Source organism: Podarcis vaucheri (assembly GCF_965113315.1).
Source record: "Podarcis vaucheri genome assembly, chromosome: Z".
NCBI classification, from domain to species: Eukaryota; Metazoa; Chordata; class Lepidosauria; order Squamata; family Lacertidae; genus Podarcis; species Podarcis vaucheri.
Window position 1 is genome coordinate 51,609,314 of NC_138758.1, and position 17,775 is coordinate 51,627,088.

Sequence of the window (17,775 nt, forward strand, 5' to 3'; positions counted from 1 at the left end):
GGAGGGGAGATGTAAACAGTGAAGCCAAAACAAAGCAAAATGTAGAGGTCTGTGTTATCAACTACCATTTTTGGTGAATGGCCACTGTTCATAAGGTAATCGTCACCATCTGGGCTTTTATTTCCTTCTCTACCCTTCGGTGGACTCCTGGGTAAGTGAAGCCACAGAACTCCCACACTGGCTGCAATTTTAAATACAGGTAAAACTAATTCATGAAGGACCTCACTTCTAAAAGAATGACTTTGTTTAACTCCAGCATCTTTGCAAAGGGGGATGAGGCACAACTCCCTCTTGTCTCTGTTATTCCTAGGCCCTTTTCTATAATCTCTTGCATGTGGCAAGATATGAAGGTATTATAATCAGTGACTAATAATAATAATAATAATAATAATTTATTATTTGTATCCCGCCCATCTGGCTGGGTTTCCCCAGCCACTCTGGGCGGCTCCCAACAAAGTATTAAAATACACTAAGATATCACACATTAAAAACTTTAAGAATTGATAATTCAGCTTTGTGCTGATGAAGTGTTTCCCATACTATTTGGAATTAGTACCCAAGGTGCTGGAAGCACCTCCTTGGAACGTATTTTGGACTATAAACTTAATTGGGCCAAATCTGAAGGATTCAGAATGGATATGGATACATCAGTTCACTGGGTAACACTGCTGACATTGGTTTCATTCACAAAATCATATTGCAGCTCCTAAAGGGAAGCAAACTTACCCAGATTTCAGAAACATAATTTATTCGGGAACCTTGGCTGGATAAAGGCAAACTGGCATTAATTCAGAAGAAGAAATGGTTTTTGGCAACTAGTGAAAAGAAAGTGTTTTTGGCTAGTGTGATCCCTTGAACATGGCTGTGTGTTCATATGTCACAGTAAACCACCAGGTAATAGTTTCTGTGAAACCCCTGTGATTGCTCGCCCTTTGCTCCTTCCCAGTGGTGGACGGGAGAAACCAACCATGATCCTTGGCTTAGCCTCACATCAGAATCAGGGGCCAACTTGTTCTTGGGTTACTAAACTAAGCATTGTGGTATGTTGCTCTCGGGGGCAGGCAGGGTCCGTACCTTCACAGTAAACCACCAGTACCCTTGCTTACCATGTGGTGTGAATGCTGCCAATATCTTATGCTTCAAATAAAGTATGTTTCCTGCAAATAAAATGAAAATTATTTAGTATTCGTAATCTCGTAATCATTCCTGCTACTATTTTTGAATTCTAAGTAGGAAAAAAACACCTTAGAGTGGTATTCCTGTTGCAGAACACTGCGGGGATAGCAGGGATCACCTGTGGATCGCGTGGAGAAGAGGCAGGTGGGTGAGGATTCTGGGATGCCCCGCAGTCCTGGCCCCCTGCTCTCTCTCTCTCTCTTTTTTATATAAATTTTTTATTGGTTTTACAAAGTTTTTTTGAAACAAACACACACATAAAAAGACATACAAACACGTATAGTTTCATAACAATTTTTTCATAAACCTCTCTTCTCGGACTTCCCCATAGCTCCCCTTTCTGCATCCCAATGTCCATAATTTTTTTTAACAACTTCTAAATATTTCTTTCCAAACTCTGTCATCTTAATCTTTTCTTTAATCTAATCTTATGTCGCTGTAACCCTTTCTTTCTGGAAATCTCGACATTCTAGCATTCATCAAGTTTATAGTGGTCCTTAAGGTAAATTTTAAATTTCTTCCATTCCTCTTCTGCCGTCTCTTTTCCCTGATCCTGCCCCCCCCACCCCCCCGCTCTCGGGGAGAAGGGCGGCGGCATCCCCATGAGGAAGGGGGAGGAAGACGCGAGCCTCCTGGGCGCCTGGATCTGCTCCCCCGGCCGCTCGCCTCGCCACGGGGCAGGGACTTTGGGCAACTCACTGGACTCAACTTTCAACACCTTTTATTTCATTTTATTACCACACAACCCGCCTTCGGGATTTAGCTGTGGGAAACACGTCTTTCCCAGGGACGCCTCAGCGGGGGGGGGGGGAGAGAGAGAGAGAGGCGCCACGCGCGAGGGCCACACTTCCACGCTCGCGCGAGGGGGGACGAGGAGGAAGCGCCGCCCCTCCCCCCCCCGCCCGCCCGCCCGCCAACGGCCGCTGCCCCGCCTGCGCGCGCACCCCGCCTCTCGAGTGTGTGTGTGGGGGGGGGCAGGAGCCCCCGCGGCGAAGCCACGCCCCCCTCGCCCCTCTGGAGAGTGGCGGGCGGGAAGCCGGCGGTGACGCGTACGCGCTCGCTCCCGACGGAGGGAGGCCTGCGTGGCAGCTTGGGGACGGACGCAGGGCTGAGAGAGAGAGAGAGAAGAGGCGGGCAGGCGGGGGCGCGCGTGAGCGTGTGCGCGCGCGGCGGTCGGTCGGTCGGGTGGCGGCGAGTGGGTCGAAGTTGCGTCCGGGCGCCTCTGACTGACTGACTGACTGCCTGGAGCGCCTGAGGGGCGAGAGCGCGAGGCTCTGCGGCTCCCCCCGCCCCCCCACCCGAGCGAGCGAGAGCGGGCAGGGGAGGGGGCTGCTGTGGCGGCGCGGAGCCCCCCCCCCCGGCAAGGAAGGCGCCTCCCTGGCGGAAGCAGCAGCCGCCAGCAGGTAAGCGAGGGCGGGGGCGGCGACCTGCCGAGAGGCCTCTTCACCTGGGCGGGCGGGCGGGGGGGGAGGGAGCGCAGAGCAGACCCCCCCCCGTCCCCCCTCAGCCTCGCCTCGGACTCGGGACACGCCCCTCCCCCCGCCCGCCCGCGACCCCCACAGGTCACCCCTCCCCCGTGGCATTTATGGAAGGGGGTCGCTTTCGCCCGCTCACCCCCCCCCGCGCAGCATTAAAAACACCCCCAGCACCTCATAACTCCCTGCCCCCACCCCCCCCGGCATTCTTATTTCTGTATTTAGGAATGGCTCCCTGTTTAAATGCATCAGGTGCGCTGGCCTCTTAGAAGGTCTCCCTCAGCCACGACGACCCACCCACCGACCTGTTGGATTCGCGGGATCAGCGCTCATTTTCACCTGGGGAGGCGGCCCCCCCCCACCCCGCCCCCCGCCCTGCCCTTCCCAGCTGAACTTCCTCCCACGGCGGCTGCTCTTCTCGTGGTGGGTGGCCGCAGGGATCCTCTCCAGGTGGTGTTGTGGGTCAGGGGCACGAGGGGGCACTAGGGATCGTCTGGTGGGGTCGCTGGTGCCACCCTTGAGGAGGTGCCTCTGGCCCCAGGGGATTGCCCTGGTCACTTCTGTGATGTAGGTGAACTTTTGTCGGCATGCAGCTGAATGCCGTTCTGGTGAGAGGTGACCTGGTGCCATTACTTTTTAATGTGTCTGTTTTACTTGGTTTTTAAAAACATCCCAACAGTTTGCAGTGTGTTTTCTGATGCAGAATCCGCGTGGGCCTCTCCAGTACAGTTCTGCTGTCGTCTCATTATCTGACAGGTTCCTCTTCATTCCTGCTATCAAAGGAAAAATTAGAGGCAGGCTTTGGGGATCCTGTCCAAGAATCCTGCCCAGTGTCTTTTCTGAGCCTTGATTTATGTCTGTAAGGCAGAAATTTGTTTCTCAGTGCACACATACCCATCATCCACATTCATTTCTGGGAGTTGCTCTTGGTATGGATAGAAAATTGTTTTCATAGAGCCATATAATTGTAGAGTTGGAAGGGACCACAAGGAACATCTACTCCAACCCCCTACAAATTCAGGAATATTTTGCTCAACGTGGGGCTCGAACTCACAACTCTGAGATTAAAAGCATAGAGTATCCCTTCGCTTCCTACTTGAAGAGCCTCATGTGGCCTTGAGGGGAAGAGCACAGGCTGTGCATACAGAAGGTCCCCAGTTCTTTCCCTGGCAACTTAAATTCAAAGGATCTTAGGTAGGAGTGCAGAAAAAAACTTGGGATTGCTGCTTCATTTCAGAGTAGACAACACAAAATCAACCATCTGATTCTGTACACCATCGTCACATACATTCAAATATGTGAACATATGGGGCTGTGTGAACAATGAAGGGTTATAAATAAATATCTAGTTGTGTAAGTGTTCACGATTTAAGACTGTTAATAGGAAAAACGTTTTTAATAAAAAGTATTTCACAGCAATGCAAACTTGAGATCTGGCGCCTGGCTAATTTCTAACACTGACTACATCAGGGTGTTTATCTGAATGGAAACCCAGGTTAAGGAGGTCATAAATTTGAAAGAGCTTATCAAATGGAAAGTCCCATTGTTGTCTTTCATTCTTTGGTCAACATAGCTAAAGTAAGAAGTTCCTGAAACAAACATTTCCCTCCTCATACAGTTTTGGTATAATCTGAGTTTACTCATGTATTCAGTAAGAATTTTTTCTGGAACTGCATGGTTGAAATTTTTGCTAAAAATAGGGTTCTTTGTGTGGTTTAGTATCGGATTGCAAATTTTAATGTTAGAATTGGTGCTGGTGCTGCCTCTTCTGCCCAAAGGCATAACATAGAACAGTTGTTCTCATATAGCTTCTTTTTGCAGGGAATTCAGCCTGTTCTCTCCCTTGCATGTCCTGTTCTCTTTGGGAATAGCCTAGACTTGTGTGTGTGTGTTTTGTCGCTTTGCACACACTAACAAGGTGCGTGATATCTCCCCGGATCTCCCTGCCTACTCACAAAGCAGATGAGGGGGATCCTGGGCTGCTGCAGCCCACACACAGGAAGAGGATGTGACGGCAAGGAACTCTGCACCTGATCAGCCCTCATTCTTCCTGGCATTGGTTCTCCTTGTACTAGTGGGCAGAGTGATGAACTGTCCAGGTAGGCAGAAGCATCTTCAAAAGGCCTTAAACCTCCTTAAAAGCGTATTATAAGAAACTAGAAGAGATACTGTCCGAACCAATGAAAACAGTTACGAATGGAATTTTAAAAGAAGGAAGAATACTAAAGTCTTGGAAAGAAGCATTTATCACTCTGATCCCCAACAAGGAATGCACCCAATATCAATCAAAAACTGAACCTCTTGGGCTTGCTGATCAGAAGGTCGGTGGTTCAAATCCCCATGACGGGGTGAGCTCCCGTTGCTCGGTCCCTGCTCCTGCCAACCTAGCAGTTCGAAAGCACGTCAAAGTGCAAGTAGATAAATAGGTACCACTCCGGCAGGAAGGTAAACGGTATTTCCATGTGCTGCTCTGGTTTCCCCCGAAGTGGCTTAGTCATGCTGGCCACATGACCCAGAAAACTGTCTGCGGACAAATGCCGGCTCCCTCGACCTGTAAAGCGAGATGAGTGCCACAACCCCAGAGTTGTCTGCAACTTATTTAACTGTTAGGGGTCCTTTACCTTTACCTTTATCGCTATTAAATAACGATTACAAAATATTTGCTGAAATCCTAGCCAACAGATTAAAAAGAGTACTGAATGAAATTATATATAAGAATCAAGTGGGCTTTCTACCAGGCAGTCACATATGCAATAATATGAGAAATATAATAGATATATTAGAATATTTGGAAGTAAGAACAGAAAAAAAGATATCTTGATGCTGGTAGATGCTGAGAAGGCCTTTGATAACATCTCTTGGAGATTTATGAAAAAAACTATAGAAGCCACAGGACTTGGAGAAAATTTCAGCAGCCGTATCGAGGCGATATACTGAAATCAGAGAACCAAATTGATATTAAATAATGAGATAACAGAAGAATTTAAGATAAGTAAAGGGACCAGGTAAGGCTGCCCCCACTCATCTTTATTGTTCATTATAGAACTCCTAGCGATTGCAATAAGGAAAGATCAAGACATAAAAGGTGGGGAAGATATCGCACGCGATAAAGGCATTTGCGGATGACCTGATATTAACCACTGAAAATCCAGAGGAAACCGTACAAAAATAATAGAAAAGATCCTCGAATTTGGAAAAGTGGCAGGATTTAAGTTAAATAAAAATAAGACCAACATGCTAGCAAAGAATATGTCTATACATAAAAAGAAGAATTACAGAAGAGCTCAGGACTAATGATAGTAAATAAGACTAAATACTTGGGAATCTGGCTGACGAATAAAAATAGCAATCTATTTGAGGATAATTATATAAAAATATAGAAATTAAAAGAGATCTGGAGATTTGGGACAAGTTAAAATTATCATTCTAGGGTAGGATATCAGTAGTGAAAATGAATGTGCTTCCTAAAAGGATGTTTTTATTTCAAATGATACCAATAATTGGAGGGGTAAGATGCTTTAAATCATGGCAAAGAGATATATCAAGATTCATTTGGCAGTACAAAAAGCCAAGAATTAAACATAAATTATTAATAGATAAGAAAAATAGAGGTGGATTGGCACCACTTGATTTAAATTTGTATTATGATTTGGTCTGTCTGAATTGGTTAAAATAATGGATGATACTGCAAAATGCAGATTTATTGGATTTAGAAGGGTTTGACAACCGTTATGCGTGGCATGGAAAGTCCACAGAGGATTTCTTAATCATATTGTAAGAAAGTTGATATATAGAGTCTGAAAACTACAAAGAATTATTAGAACCTAAAATGCTCTGGTGGCTTTGACCTTTGGAGGCGATAGCAGTGAAAAGAAAAAAATGCGGAATCAAATTGGGCACATAAAAGGATCTGCTAGAAGAAAAAGATAACAAATTGAAATTGAAAAAATAGGAGGAAGTAAAACATCACCTAACAGGGTGGATTCGGTACTACCAATTAAGCGAAGTGTTCAGAGCAGATAACAGAAAATGTTTTGCAAGAGAAATTTCAATATTGGGACAAAGAATTATTACAAAATAAGACAGGTAATCTCTAAAATGTATGAAACTTTACTAGAGTGGGAGGTGAAGGATGAATAAGTAAAAGAGGTAATGATTAAATGGGCAATGGACATAGGCAAACCTATTTAATTATCATGGGGAAGATTATGGAAAGAGAATTGGAGATTTACAGCTTGTGAGGCTGGGTGGGATTGAGTGTGGGTATGTATGAATATTTTTAAGGATTGTATGAAATGTATGTTTGTATATTCGTAATATGTATGTATTAATGTTGAATTATTTTAATAATTAAAATTTTTTGGGGGGGAGATTTACAGCTTGTGAGGTGATAAAGGAAAATTTGTTAAAGATGTTTTATAGCTGGTATTTAACACCAAGCAAAATATTTAAAATGTATAAACAAAATCTAAATTGTGTTGGAGTTGCAGTCAAGCATCGGGGACGCTCCTACATATGTGGTGGACCTGTGATAAAATCAAGAGCTTCTGGGATTTGGTATATGAAGAGTTGGAGAAAATACATGAACAAACTTTTGTAAAAAAACCCCAGAAGCTTTTCTATTGGGAATATTAAATTCAGATATTGCTAGGGAAAACACAAAAATATTCCTGTATTCAATATTGGTGGCGAGAATCCTAGTTGCCAAAAACTGGAAAAACTAGTCAGACTAACAAAAATGAATAACAAGAAAAATTATTTGATTACCTTGAGCTGGCTAGAATGACAGATGCAGTTAGGGGTCAGTCTAAACAAAAATTTCAAAAGAATGGGGAAAATATAGAGATGATCTTAAAAAGCTGTGCCCTCAAATTAATACCGGGACTTGTTTTGATTAACTTTTGCAAAACAAATTAAGGTATAAAAGTCTAAAATAGAAAGAAAAGTAGGAAAAACGGAATGAGAAGGAAACAGTTTATTAAATATGAAAGTAGACCTGCGTTGAGGACGAAGGAAGTCAATTAGAAGAAAACAAGAAGTGAAATATGGTTATATGTTTGTTTAGTATTTGTATCTATATTCATACTTGTATTTATTTGTATTCTCTTTTTAGGTTTATTTTTTTAGTGTTGTGAGTGTTTGTGTTGCAACAACAACATAAACAGCATTAAAAGGCCAGAACAGCATTAAACTGCTGGTGATGTTTATTTCCTCAAGTTTCTAAGGAGTCAGGCTAGTTGCCCTGAAACTTCATTATCCAGAAGACAAAACTTGTGAATCTGTACAGTGAATTCCTTAGAATATGTGACACATACAATGCTTCACTTTTCTCAGAATAACCTATATAGTTTAGCTGCAGTCATTGAACTCTTTTACCCAAGGAATAAGAGGGTTATGGCTTGTAGCCCAAATACCTTGAAACAGGAAATAATGATGTGCTTTGTTGCAGTTTGTAGGGCTTAATATCATATAGAGCAGAGGTTTCCAAACTGTCGCGACACGTTAGTGTGTCATTTGCAGTGTATAGGTGTGTCACGTGAATGTTCCCCACACTTCTCTCAGGGCTGGAAAAAGCAGTTAGCTTAATCTCCGGTTTGCTAGTAAAACTGAATTACTGTGTCGTGAAATGTTGATGCATGTCTAAAAAGTTTGTCACCAACATGAGAAATTTGGGATGCTCTGATATAGAGCATAACTATTTTGGAAGGAAAGTAAAAAAGCAACAATTGGAGAGAAGTAAACTTCATTTGATTGCTAATTGCCCAAATAGGAATTGGGACAATAACTGTAAATAACTGTAATTTATGTTGCTTCTATAGAATGGCATTTGTGGACACTGCAAGGTAGAAGAGAGAAAGTACAATGAAAACAACATATTCCCTCAGAAAAATGTAGGCTTACAAAAATAATTGGTTACTTTCCCTCCTAACATTTATAATTTATTTGGTGCGAACAGTGTGACTAATGCAGGGATTCCCAAACTTGGATGTTTGTTGGTAGCTGTTTTTCGATTACAACTCCCATCATCCCTAGCTAGCAGGACCAGTGGTCAGGGCTGATGGGAATTGTAGTCCAAGAACAGCTGGAGGGCCGCGTTTGGGAATCCCTGGGATAAAAAGCAAAATTGTGGACTGTAACATGCAGCTAACACTGAGCAAACAAGCTGTTGGCATTTTACAGAAACACAGCCTGGGGCAAGAGCTCTAACTTTGTCCTCTTCCCAGCAGCAGAATAAACATTTTTATTTTCCTGGGCATTTCAACTGCAGGTGGCTGCTGTGCTCAACCAGGGGCGGTGGTATTTTGTACTGGGGGTTGGGACTATTTTTTGGATGAGCACTTTTAGTATTTTATTGCCTTTTTTTGTTTTATTGTAAATAGCTTTGGAGTGCCTCTGAATGTGTGAAATGATATATAAATTAGCTAACTAGCTCATTTAGTAATATTACTTCAGTTAGCTTTTAATCTTTATTATGAGATGTGTTCTACATGAAATGCTTGCCATTAATATGGAAGTTTCTGAACAAGAAGAAATTGCGACGACCAGTTCGCACAAGGGTTCTGTTCCCAGCCTCTGTGCGCGATGGCAGAAGGCAAATAAGGGCACCCCCGCCTGCCTTGCCCTGCCCTGTTCTGCTCTCTTCTGGGTCCAAAAGAACCTGTGCGTTGGCGATCGCTCATCAGTTGAATGCACCTCAGACTATACATTAATCATTGGGTTGGAATTGCTGATTTTACTATGTTTTTTATATATGTTAAGGGTGGCTAGGGAAGCCCAGCCAGCCAGGTAGGTAGGGAATAATAATAATAATAATAATAATAATAATAATAATAATAATAATAAACAAAAAAGATAGTCTCCACATTTGCATATGAATATATTTCAGTTGCTCCTATCACTAAATTTGCTACTTATAATATAGAAGGGAAATCCTCACCTGGACGCTACCAGAGCTGAGAATCCTGCTGTTACAAGCTAGGGGTAGTGCTAAATAATGTTGATTAAAAATGGGCTCTGGATAGCCGTTTCACAGTGTCTTCCCACTTGAAATGGTGTAAATAAGCTCCTAGTGCTTAAGATTGCCTGAAGCAGCATTATTGTAAGGTTTTGCCAGATTTTCAGGCTTCATAAGGTGAAGTAGGCTTTTTAACATTTTGACAAAATGCTTAGTGAAAGGTAGTCGGAATATTCCAAAGATCAAATGCCTGCTTAATGGATTTCTCCTATAGGCCCAATAGCTGAACGTAAGACTTTATTTTCCCTTTGTGTGCAGAGTAAATCAACCTTGTAGAATAGTTCTCTTTATTAGAAGACTAAGTATCTTTTTACATACATTGTTTTTAAATTCAAGAGAACAAAAGTCAAAAGACATTGCCCATTATTGTCTTCCTGTAAGGTGTATGGTATCTTAGTTCAATATTCAGGCAGATCATAACACATCATTGTTATTTACAGCTCGCCTCATTTGAAGCCTCTAACTCTACAAAGACTGCAACCTCCAAAATTGCCTCTATCCCTTTGAGTATTGTTCATGTTGATGTGTTCTCTGAGTGAGCTAAATTTTTGGTGTTAGCACACAGTGATAATTTAGCACTTTAAAAGTGTATACCAATATTTTAAAAATGGTGTAAGCATCAGTATCATCATTTAGTGCAGAGGTTTTCAACCTTTTTGAGTCCACGGCTCCCTTGACCAACTCCATTCTTTGTGGGGCTCAGGAGCTCAGTTTAGGTCCCCCCTTGCCTGCCGAACTGGCAGCCCCTCACCCTTTTTCGAACACCCTCCCTTGTGGAGTGTTCCCTCAGCCTCCTCTCCCCTCCCCTCTCCCTGGGAGTCCTCTGGGCAGCTGCTGCTGCTGTCCCTGGTCTCTGTGCTGCCCCCCCCCCGCCCCAAAGAGAGATGCCTCCTCACACTGCCCCACAGGGGCTGGGGAAGCACCCCCTGGCCAGCCAAAGGTACACCATTCGCCTGGGGAGCTTGTAGCCAGGGCTGCTGCAACAAACAGCTGTGCAAGCCTTGGGGAGGCAAGAGGGCATCAGAGAAGGGAGGGAACGAAGGAAAGAGGGACAGAGTCCAGGGTTGCCCGTGGCACTCCTGACCATCCTTCAAGGCACCCCAGGGGGCCACGACGCACTGGTTGAAAACCACTGATTTAGTGAAGTAGAGATAATATACCCAATTTGAGTCATTCAGTAAAGGGCACTTTTTAATAAAAGTGGGACCATTTCTGTTATGTTTAATGTGCCTATTTGAGCTTCCTATGCAAGTTCCAGAAGCACCTCATCTTTGCAAGTTCCAGAAGCACCTCAGTTCTTTGCCGTGGGAACTGTGGGATTTACATTATGTTTTGTGTTTTGTTTTTTTGTAATTAAAAATACTCTCTCCAGTTTCCTGATACAATGGACAATGATTTATTGTTGTTCCTCAACCTTCCAAATAGTAATAAAGCTGTGACATCCGTTTTAAATGTTACGCTTTCTTACATACACTAACAAAAATGTTTCCAAAGTTTTGTGTGCTAAAATGTCTTATTGAACTGACTTGAGCTGACTTGCATGTGGAATCTGAAGAAGTCTTCCTAGTTGTTTCCCTCAGATGGATTTCATGTGGGGAACAAGCATCTTTTCAAAGATGCAGGCCTTTTTCTCTCTCCCCTGGTGGGCAGTTGTGCTGATTTGGGCCACAGAAATTGTGCTAGCAAATACTGTCTGCAATACTTGGATCACTTCCTGCAGAATTGCCCCAAACTGCTCAGTTTGAGCCTTCCCAGCCTCCTATTATAGGAGATCATCTGGCTGTGTTGCCTCATAAAATTTTTAGATAAACCATAGAGGTGCATAGTAGAATGCGAGACATAGAACTTAATATTTTTGAGTAAAATGCTTCTGACTCAAGAGGCTGAGCACATTGCTTTATAGATCCTTCTTTAAAGAGCAGATTTAGAAGTGCAGATAACTTTGCTTAATATTGATTTTGACACATTGCCCAGAGCTGCTTTGAAATAGTAATTCTCCCCTGGAATTCAACTAGTGTCCCTGCAGCGACTCTCTTGTAAGAGCGTGTATTTAATGTTTTCCCCTCTACATTTTTAAAAGCAATAAACTTCTTAGAATTTTTTATACTTTATCAAAATAAACATGATGATATTCTATTCTTGCTTTTACACAACAAAGTCAGGGAGCCTAGAGAATTCTTTAATAATAGCAAGTTCTTTCCTCACTCATAATTACCTCTGCTGTAGAGACTCAAAGGAAACAAATGTAATATTCTTGTCATAAAAGTGGAGCCTTTTGCACTGTTCAGCGTTTTGACACTGAACGAAATCCCATAGTTAGAAAAACGTATATATTTTGAAGTTGAAGGCAATAGAGACTCTCAGTGCCTAAATTTTAGACCAGTTGTTAGAACCATATTAATTCATGACTGAATGGTTTTCTTTAATGGAACAACTGTGAACTGTTAAAAGAGTTCATAAACTGGCCACTTTACCAGAACTGTGAAATGTGGAAAGCAGTTCCCTATTGGTTATTTAAAAATAATGCTGGGAAGGGCAGGATGGCTGCTTCTTTCTCTCTTGGGGTGGGGGCACACGTCTTGTATCTTTCTCCTGTTGAACTCTTTATTTGAAATAAAGAAAAGGCCATGGTTTAGTGCCCTCTTATTGCAGAGATGAAGGATAAATTGATAGGCTCCGTGAACTCTTGCCCTAGTCTAGAATGCTCTTGGAACAGGTGCTGGCCCACACCCTCTCAAAGGGCTCGCAGCCTTTCCATTTTGAAGAGTGGTGTGATGTTTACTGTTCTCTAATTACTTTTGTTGCTTCATCTGTGAACTTTGAGAATTCTCTTTATTATTAAATGAGAAACGTCCTTCAGCCTTTTGAATGGACATGAAACTGAACCTGTACTCTTAAGTTGTTTGGGAGGGGATGGGTGCCAAGTAACTGGGATTGCCTTTTCAGACTGTGTGTTTGTATGCATTTGTAAAGTGACGTGCAGGGGACTGGAACCCGGGCATCTGCTTGTCAGTGTCTGCCTCTTGAGTCAGCAGTCTGCTCCTGGCTCAAGTGGGTGTAGGACAGCTCAAGTTCCAAATTTTCCCCTTTCCTATGAGCCAGCTGCTGTCCGTATTACTACTAGAGAGTGACTCTGAGCATGCTGTGAATTTGAATGTGTGCCAGGGAGGAGAGGAAATCTTTTTTAAAAAGGAAGATTTTTGGACTAATGGAATAGAATATGTGTGCTCACTGCAAGATTCCAAGGACTATTACACTTTTTGGTTTGCAAAATGTCAGAGCCAACTGGGGCAAGCTGGCTTGCAGAATAATTTGAAAAAAGATGGATGTTTTTGGTCTGCAAAATGTATTTTCACTTGATTGCTTGTTCAGAAATCATCAGTGTTCTTCAAGCCGTCCCTCCATAGAGATCTAGAGGCAACTCCTAGGCATGTCTGTGAGTTGGTTGAATGAGCTGCTGAAGGAACGGGCCTCTGATATCCATAAACAATTTTCACCTGAAGTACTTACTTCTGAGCAGCTAGGTATAAAGAGCATTGTGTAAGGGAAGGGGGTGGGAGTTAATAGATTTGTAATGTGATGCAGCTGTGCTTTCATCTTCTTGTCTTTCATCACCGTTGCCCTGATGCTGCAACACACATGAATTAATCTATACAAGGGCAGACTTGAATTTTCAGTCCAAAAATAGTGCCCTGAAATATCCCACTCTTTCCAGATAAGATCCACCTAGTCCAGCATCTCCCCCCCCCCACACAATGGAGGTCCACCAGTTACAACAGCCCTGATGCTCAGTTGTAAACTGTAACATAGTCTGTAAACTTGTTCACCTTGGATACGTCCAATTTTTCTTTGAAATGCATCTAAGCCAGCCCATCAGCCCATCTTATGGGAAGAATTATATTAACTGCACTGTGTGAAGAACTATTTCCTTTTGTCTGTTTTGAATTTACTCCCATTGGGTGACCTTTCATTTCATTGGGCGACCTTTCATTTTAAAGCTAGACTAGGGGGAGAGAAAATTCTCTGCTTTCACTTCCTCCACACCATGCATAATTTTACAACTATCATGCCGCTGTGAGTTGTCTTTTTTGAAACTAAAACACCTCTGTAATTTAGGCTTGCATCATGTGGAAAGGGCTAAAACCCCTCTATGTTTCCATTTTTGAGATGACCACACCATACATTAAAGGCATTATGATACGGACAGTTTTATTTTCATTTTCCTAATAAACATTATCATGTAATTTGCCCTTTTCAGTGCTGCTGTACACAGTCTCTCTCCTAGATAGTCACTGCCGATTCAGACTTCATCACTTTTAAGAGTGAAGTAGGATATTTTTGCTCTAATGTGCATCACATTATCTTTTCTTAAACTGAACCTCATCTGCCATTTTACTGCCCATTTGCTCCATTTGGAGAGATGCTTTTGGAACTCTTAACAGTCTGCTTGAATTTTCACTATTGCTGAGTAATTTGGTTTGATTGCAAAGTTGGCTACCACACCTGTCACCACTGACTCTAATTGTGAACAAGTTACGTAGCATTGGTCTCAATGCTGATTCCTCAGGACGTCACTGTTAACTTTTCAAATAGTTGTTGGTATCCAGCATATTCCAAAGTGCAGTCTAGCAAAGAATTCCTCCAGTCTTCCTCTTTAGAGAAGTCCTCTTCAGCCTTCCTGTTTAACTCCTTTGCCATCCAACAATCTGACTGCCTCACCAGCTGATTTCCTGCTTCCAAATTTTAACATATGTTTTTGTTGTTGGCAGTGATATTTTTAGCAGTGTGCTCCTCAAAGCCCACTTCCACAATAAATCCATGATATTCACATCCTTGTTAGCTGTTTGTTCTTCTCCACCCACTCTGCTCCCTTCCCAGTACAGTGGTACCTCAGGTTACAGACGCTTCAGGTTACAAACTCCGCTAACCCAGAAATAGTACCTCGGGTTAAGAACTTTGCTTCAAGATGAGAACAGAAATTGCACGGCAGGGGCACGGCAGCAGCGGGAGGCCCCATTAGCTAAAGTGGTGCCTCAGGTTAAGAACAGTTTCAGGTTAAGAACAGACCTCCAGAACGAATTAAGTTCTTAACCCGAGGTACCACTGCATTGAAATTCTGCTTGAAGCTCCCTGGTACAAAGACCCGTTGTTTCTGATTATGGAACTCCGAAAAGCTCCAGCCGCTTTGTTAGCTGTGTATGAATATTATTTACATTATTGTCACTAAAAAAGAAAAAAGACCAGCCATGGTATCTCATTCTAGAAGTTCTAAGCTTTAGGGCACAATTAGTAAAACCCCGTTACTGCTTTTCCGTCTGATTTGTGGGAAACCTGCTCCTTGACAGAAACAAGGTAATTAGTTAGTCCCAGAGAATCCATGAAAAACTCTTGGCCTCCTAGTCTTTGATTTTCTCACTCAACAACCTGTGCTTAATCTTTGTTGCCAGAGAAGAAGAAGGTATCCCTGTGTGCAAGATCTTGGTGATGGAGTGTGTTTCGGGCTCCCAGTTGGGCCAGGCAGAGCTTACTATAGTAAAACATTTATGCAGAGTTCTTCGTACATCAGAAATGAGTAGTGGATTCTTTTTCTTTCCTTTGCAGACTCTGTTTAATCAGTTTGGAAAATCTAAGCGATGACTTTTAGCTCTTAGAGGATTAAGAACCAGAGCTGCTTTTTGTGGCAAGTTGTATATATTAAAGTCAGCCTTACATTAGTAAATAAACTCTGTTACCATAATCATCGTACTTAGTGTAAGCGCTTCTTGGGTGAATATTAAAGATCTGTTAATCTTTATGGTATTTATAGGATAATTTTTTAACTCGCTTGAGCTTCTTACTGCTTTCACAGGTCAATTACTCCAATTAATAACATCTTGTCAGCTATAAGAACATTACCATCCAACAGTACAGTGCAGATCGTAATTTTTTACCTGCTTGATTTGATTCTTCAGACTTTCTTCTCCCTTAGTGATTGAGGCTTGAGGTTTAATTCTTCTTATTTGATGTCTTACTTCGTAGCCTCTATGAAGTCCCGCATACGGGATCTGCACTAATGTGAAGCTGACTACTTTCGAATATTCTAGAGCAGGCACCCCCAACCTGCGCCCCTCCAGATGTTTTGGCCCACAACTCCCATGATCCCTAGCTAGAAGGACCAGTGGTCAGGCATGATGGGAATTGTAGTCCAAAACATCTGGAGGGCCGCAGGTTGGGGATGCCTGTTCTAGAGCTTTAACCAGTGAACTAGTACATGTCCCTCCCTCCCTCCCTCCCTCCCTCCCTCCCTCCCTCCCTCCCTCAGGAGGTGGTCGCTAGCATGTACAACTGACCTTCCGCGCTCAGTTCGCTTCTTGGCACTGCATTGGCAGTGGCTGGTAGAACATCCTTCATGACCGCATACCTTCTGTGATGTTGGTGTGCTGTTCTTTGTGAGCCTTCCAGTTTTTCTCATCTCTGGTTTGCATCCCTCATTTTATGTCTATGGGTTTCAACTTCACTGGCTTTGTGCTGCAGCATAGCAGATCTCATTTGAAAACAGTGTTTGAAACTAACCAGGCGCCAGGCGCTTTTTGTGACTCAGGAGCACCCCCTGGCAGCCAAGTGATTTCCTGTCACAAGGTTTGCGACTGAAATCTCCACCACGGGAGGATGAGGGCAGTGTCCCTGACTGACCGCAAAAGCTGAAAAGTTGTTATAAGCTATTGAGCTTCTAGCATTCCCTTTGAACTCCTCGGGAAGCCTTTGGATGCGCTGAAGAGGGAATCTTACTCCATTGTGGTACTCTTTGCATAAGTAAACAAACAAGCTGCAACATTTTCACCTGGTTGTATGGATTGCTTCTCTCTTGGGGGCAGGAGGGGAGCTCAGGCTGATATTAAATCGCAAACTTTGTTATAAAAGTAGTATTTTTTAAAAAGCGTTTCCTCCCCTTCAAGAAGTAAGAAAATGACAAGTTTTGCCCCTCGCTCTGTGTTTACCCTGCTGTCCAAGGAAGGTCTCCTGTAGGGCAGATAATTCCCGCCCCCTTTTAAATGTGTTCTACACGTGTGTGTGTGTGTGTGTGTGTGTGTTAGTACATGGGAATGTTTCAGTTCTGTTGAGGACTAAGCCTTGCCTTGGTGTGTGTGTTAAAAGCTTACTGCACGCATAAAAGTAGGGATTTTAGTGCATGGTTTCTAAACCACCCATGCAGCCCCCCAGCCATGCGTAGTGGCCCTCCAGAGACTTCCCAAAGCACCTTTTTTCTGCTGCCTGCCTTCAGTTGCAAGAACTGGTGTAGTAATTACCTGCCTGGCTACAGTGCGTGTCTGGTGGGCTGCATTCAGCTTGGTGGGCCATCAGTTGTGTAGGCCTGTAATATGTGCTTTTGTTAGTACAGAATGAAGAAATGGTAGTTACTCCAGATTAATTTGCTCAAAATACAAAGGTATGGTTTGAGGTGCTCCTTTTATTTTTCATGCTTTCTTTTTGGAATGGTTAATTGCTTCCATTTTTCAAAAGGCCACAAAAGAAACTTGAAATAATCCAAGGGAATCAAAACAGCATTTCAGCAGGGGGCTGGTCCACTGTCCCTCAGACCTTGTGGGGGGCCGGGCTATATTTTTTGGGGGAAATGAACGAATTCCTATGCCCCACAAATAACCCAGAGATGCATTTTAAATAAAAGCACACATTCTGCTCATGTAAAAACACTAGGCAGGCCCCACAAACATCCCAGAGATGCATTTTAAATAAAAGGACACATTCTATTCATGTAAAAACACACTGATTCCTGGACCGTCTGTGGGCCGGATTGAGAAGGTGATTGGGCCAGATCTGGCTCCCGGACCTTAGTTTGCCTGCCCATGGTGTATATTATAGTACATTTCAAAATGGATCTTTTAGAGCTGGAAAAGATTCAGGAAAGGGCAACCAAAATGATTGTGCAACTGGAACAACTCCCCATGAGTAAAGTTTACAACAATTGGGGATTTTTAGTTTAGAAAAATTATGCTGGGTGTGGTGTGAAGAAAGGGGATAGAGAGATGTTTCCTTCTCTCATAACTCTGGAATCTGAGGTCATTCAGTGAAATTGAACCACTTTGTGAGGTCCACCTGAAAAGTGGTGTG

The 17,775-nt window shown here is 43.0% G+C and overlaps 1 protein-coding gene across 3 annotated transcripts in view; it reads left to right on the top strand.

Annotated features, from left to right (window-relative positions):
- Positions 1–2,409: 2,409 nt before the first annotated feature.
- NEK6 (NIMA related kinase 6) overlaps positions 2,410–17,775 on the top strand; it is a 91,397-nt gene continuing 76,031 nt past the window's right edge. Inside the window, exon 1 of one of the 3 annotated variants that reach the window (XM_082208992.1) lies at positions 2,410–2,579. Coding sequence is in view for 2 of the 3 variants with exons in the window: in XM_082208990.1 (XP_082065116.1) it covers positions 3,239–3,266 (28 nt within the window). In the remaining variant the exon portion in view is untranslated. Of the gene's footprint in view, positions 2,580–3,223; positions 3,267–4,722; positions 4,751–17,775 lie in introns of those variants that run through there. The other 2 variants (XM_082208990.1, XM_082208991.1) reach the window with 2 other exon arrangements.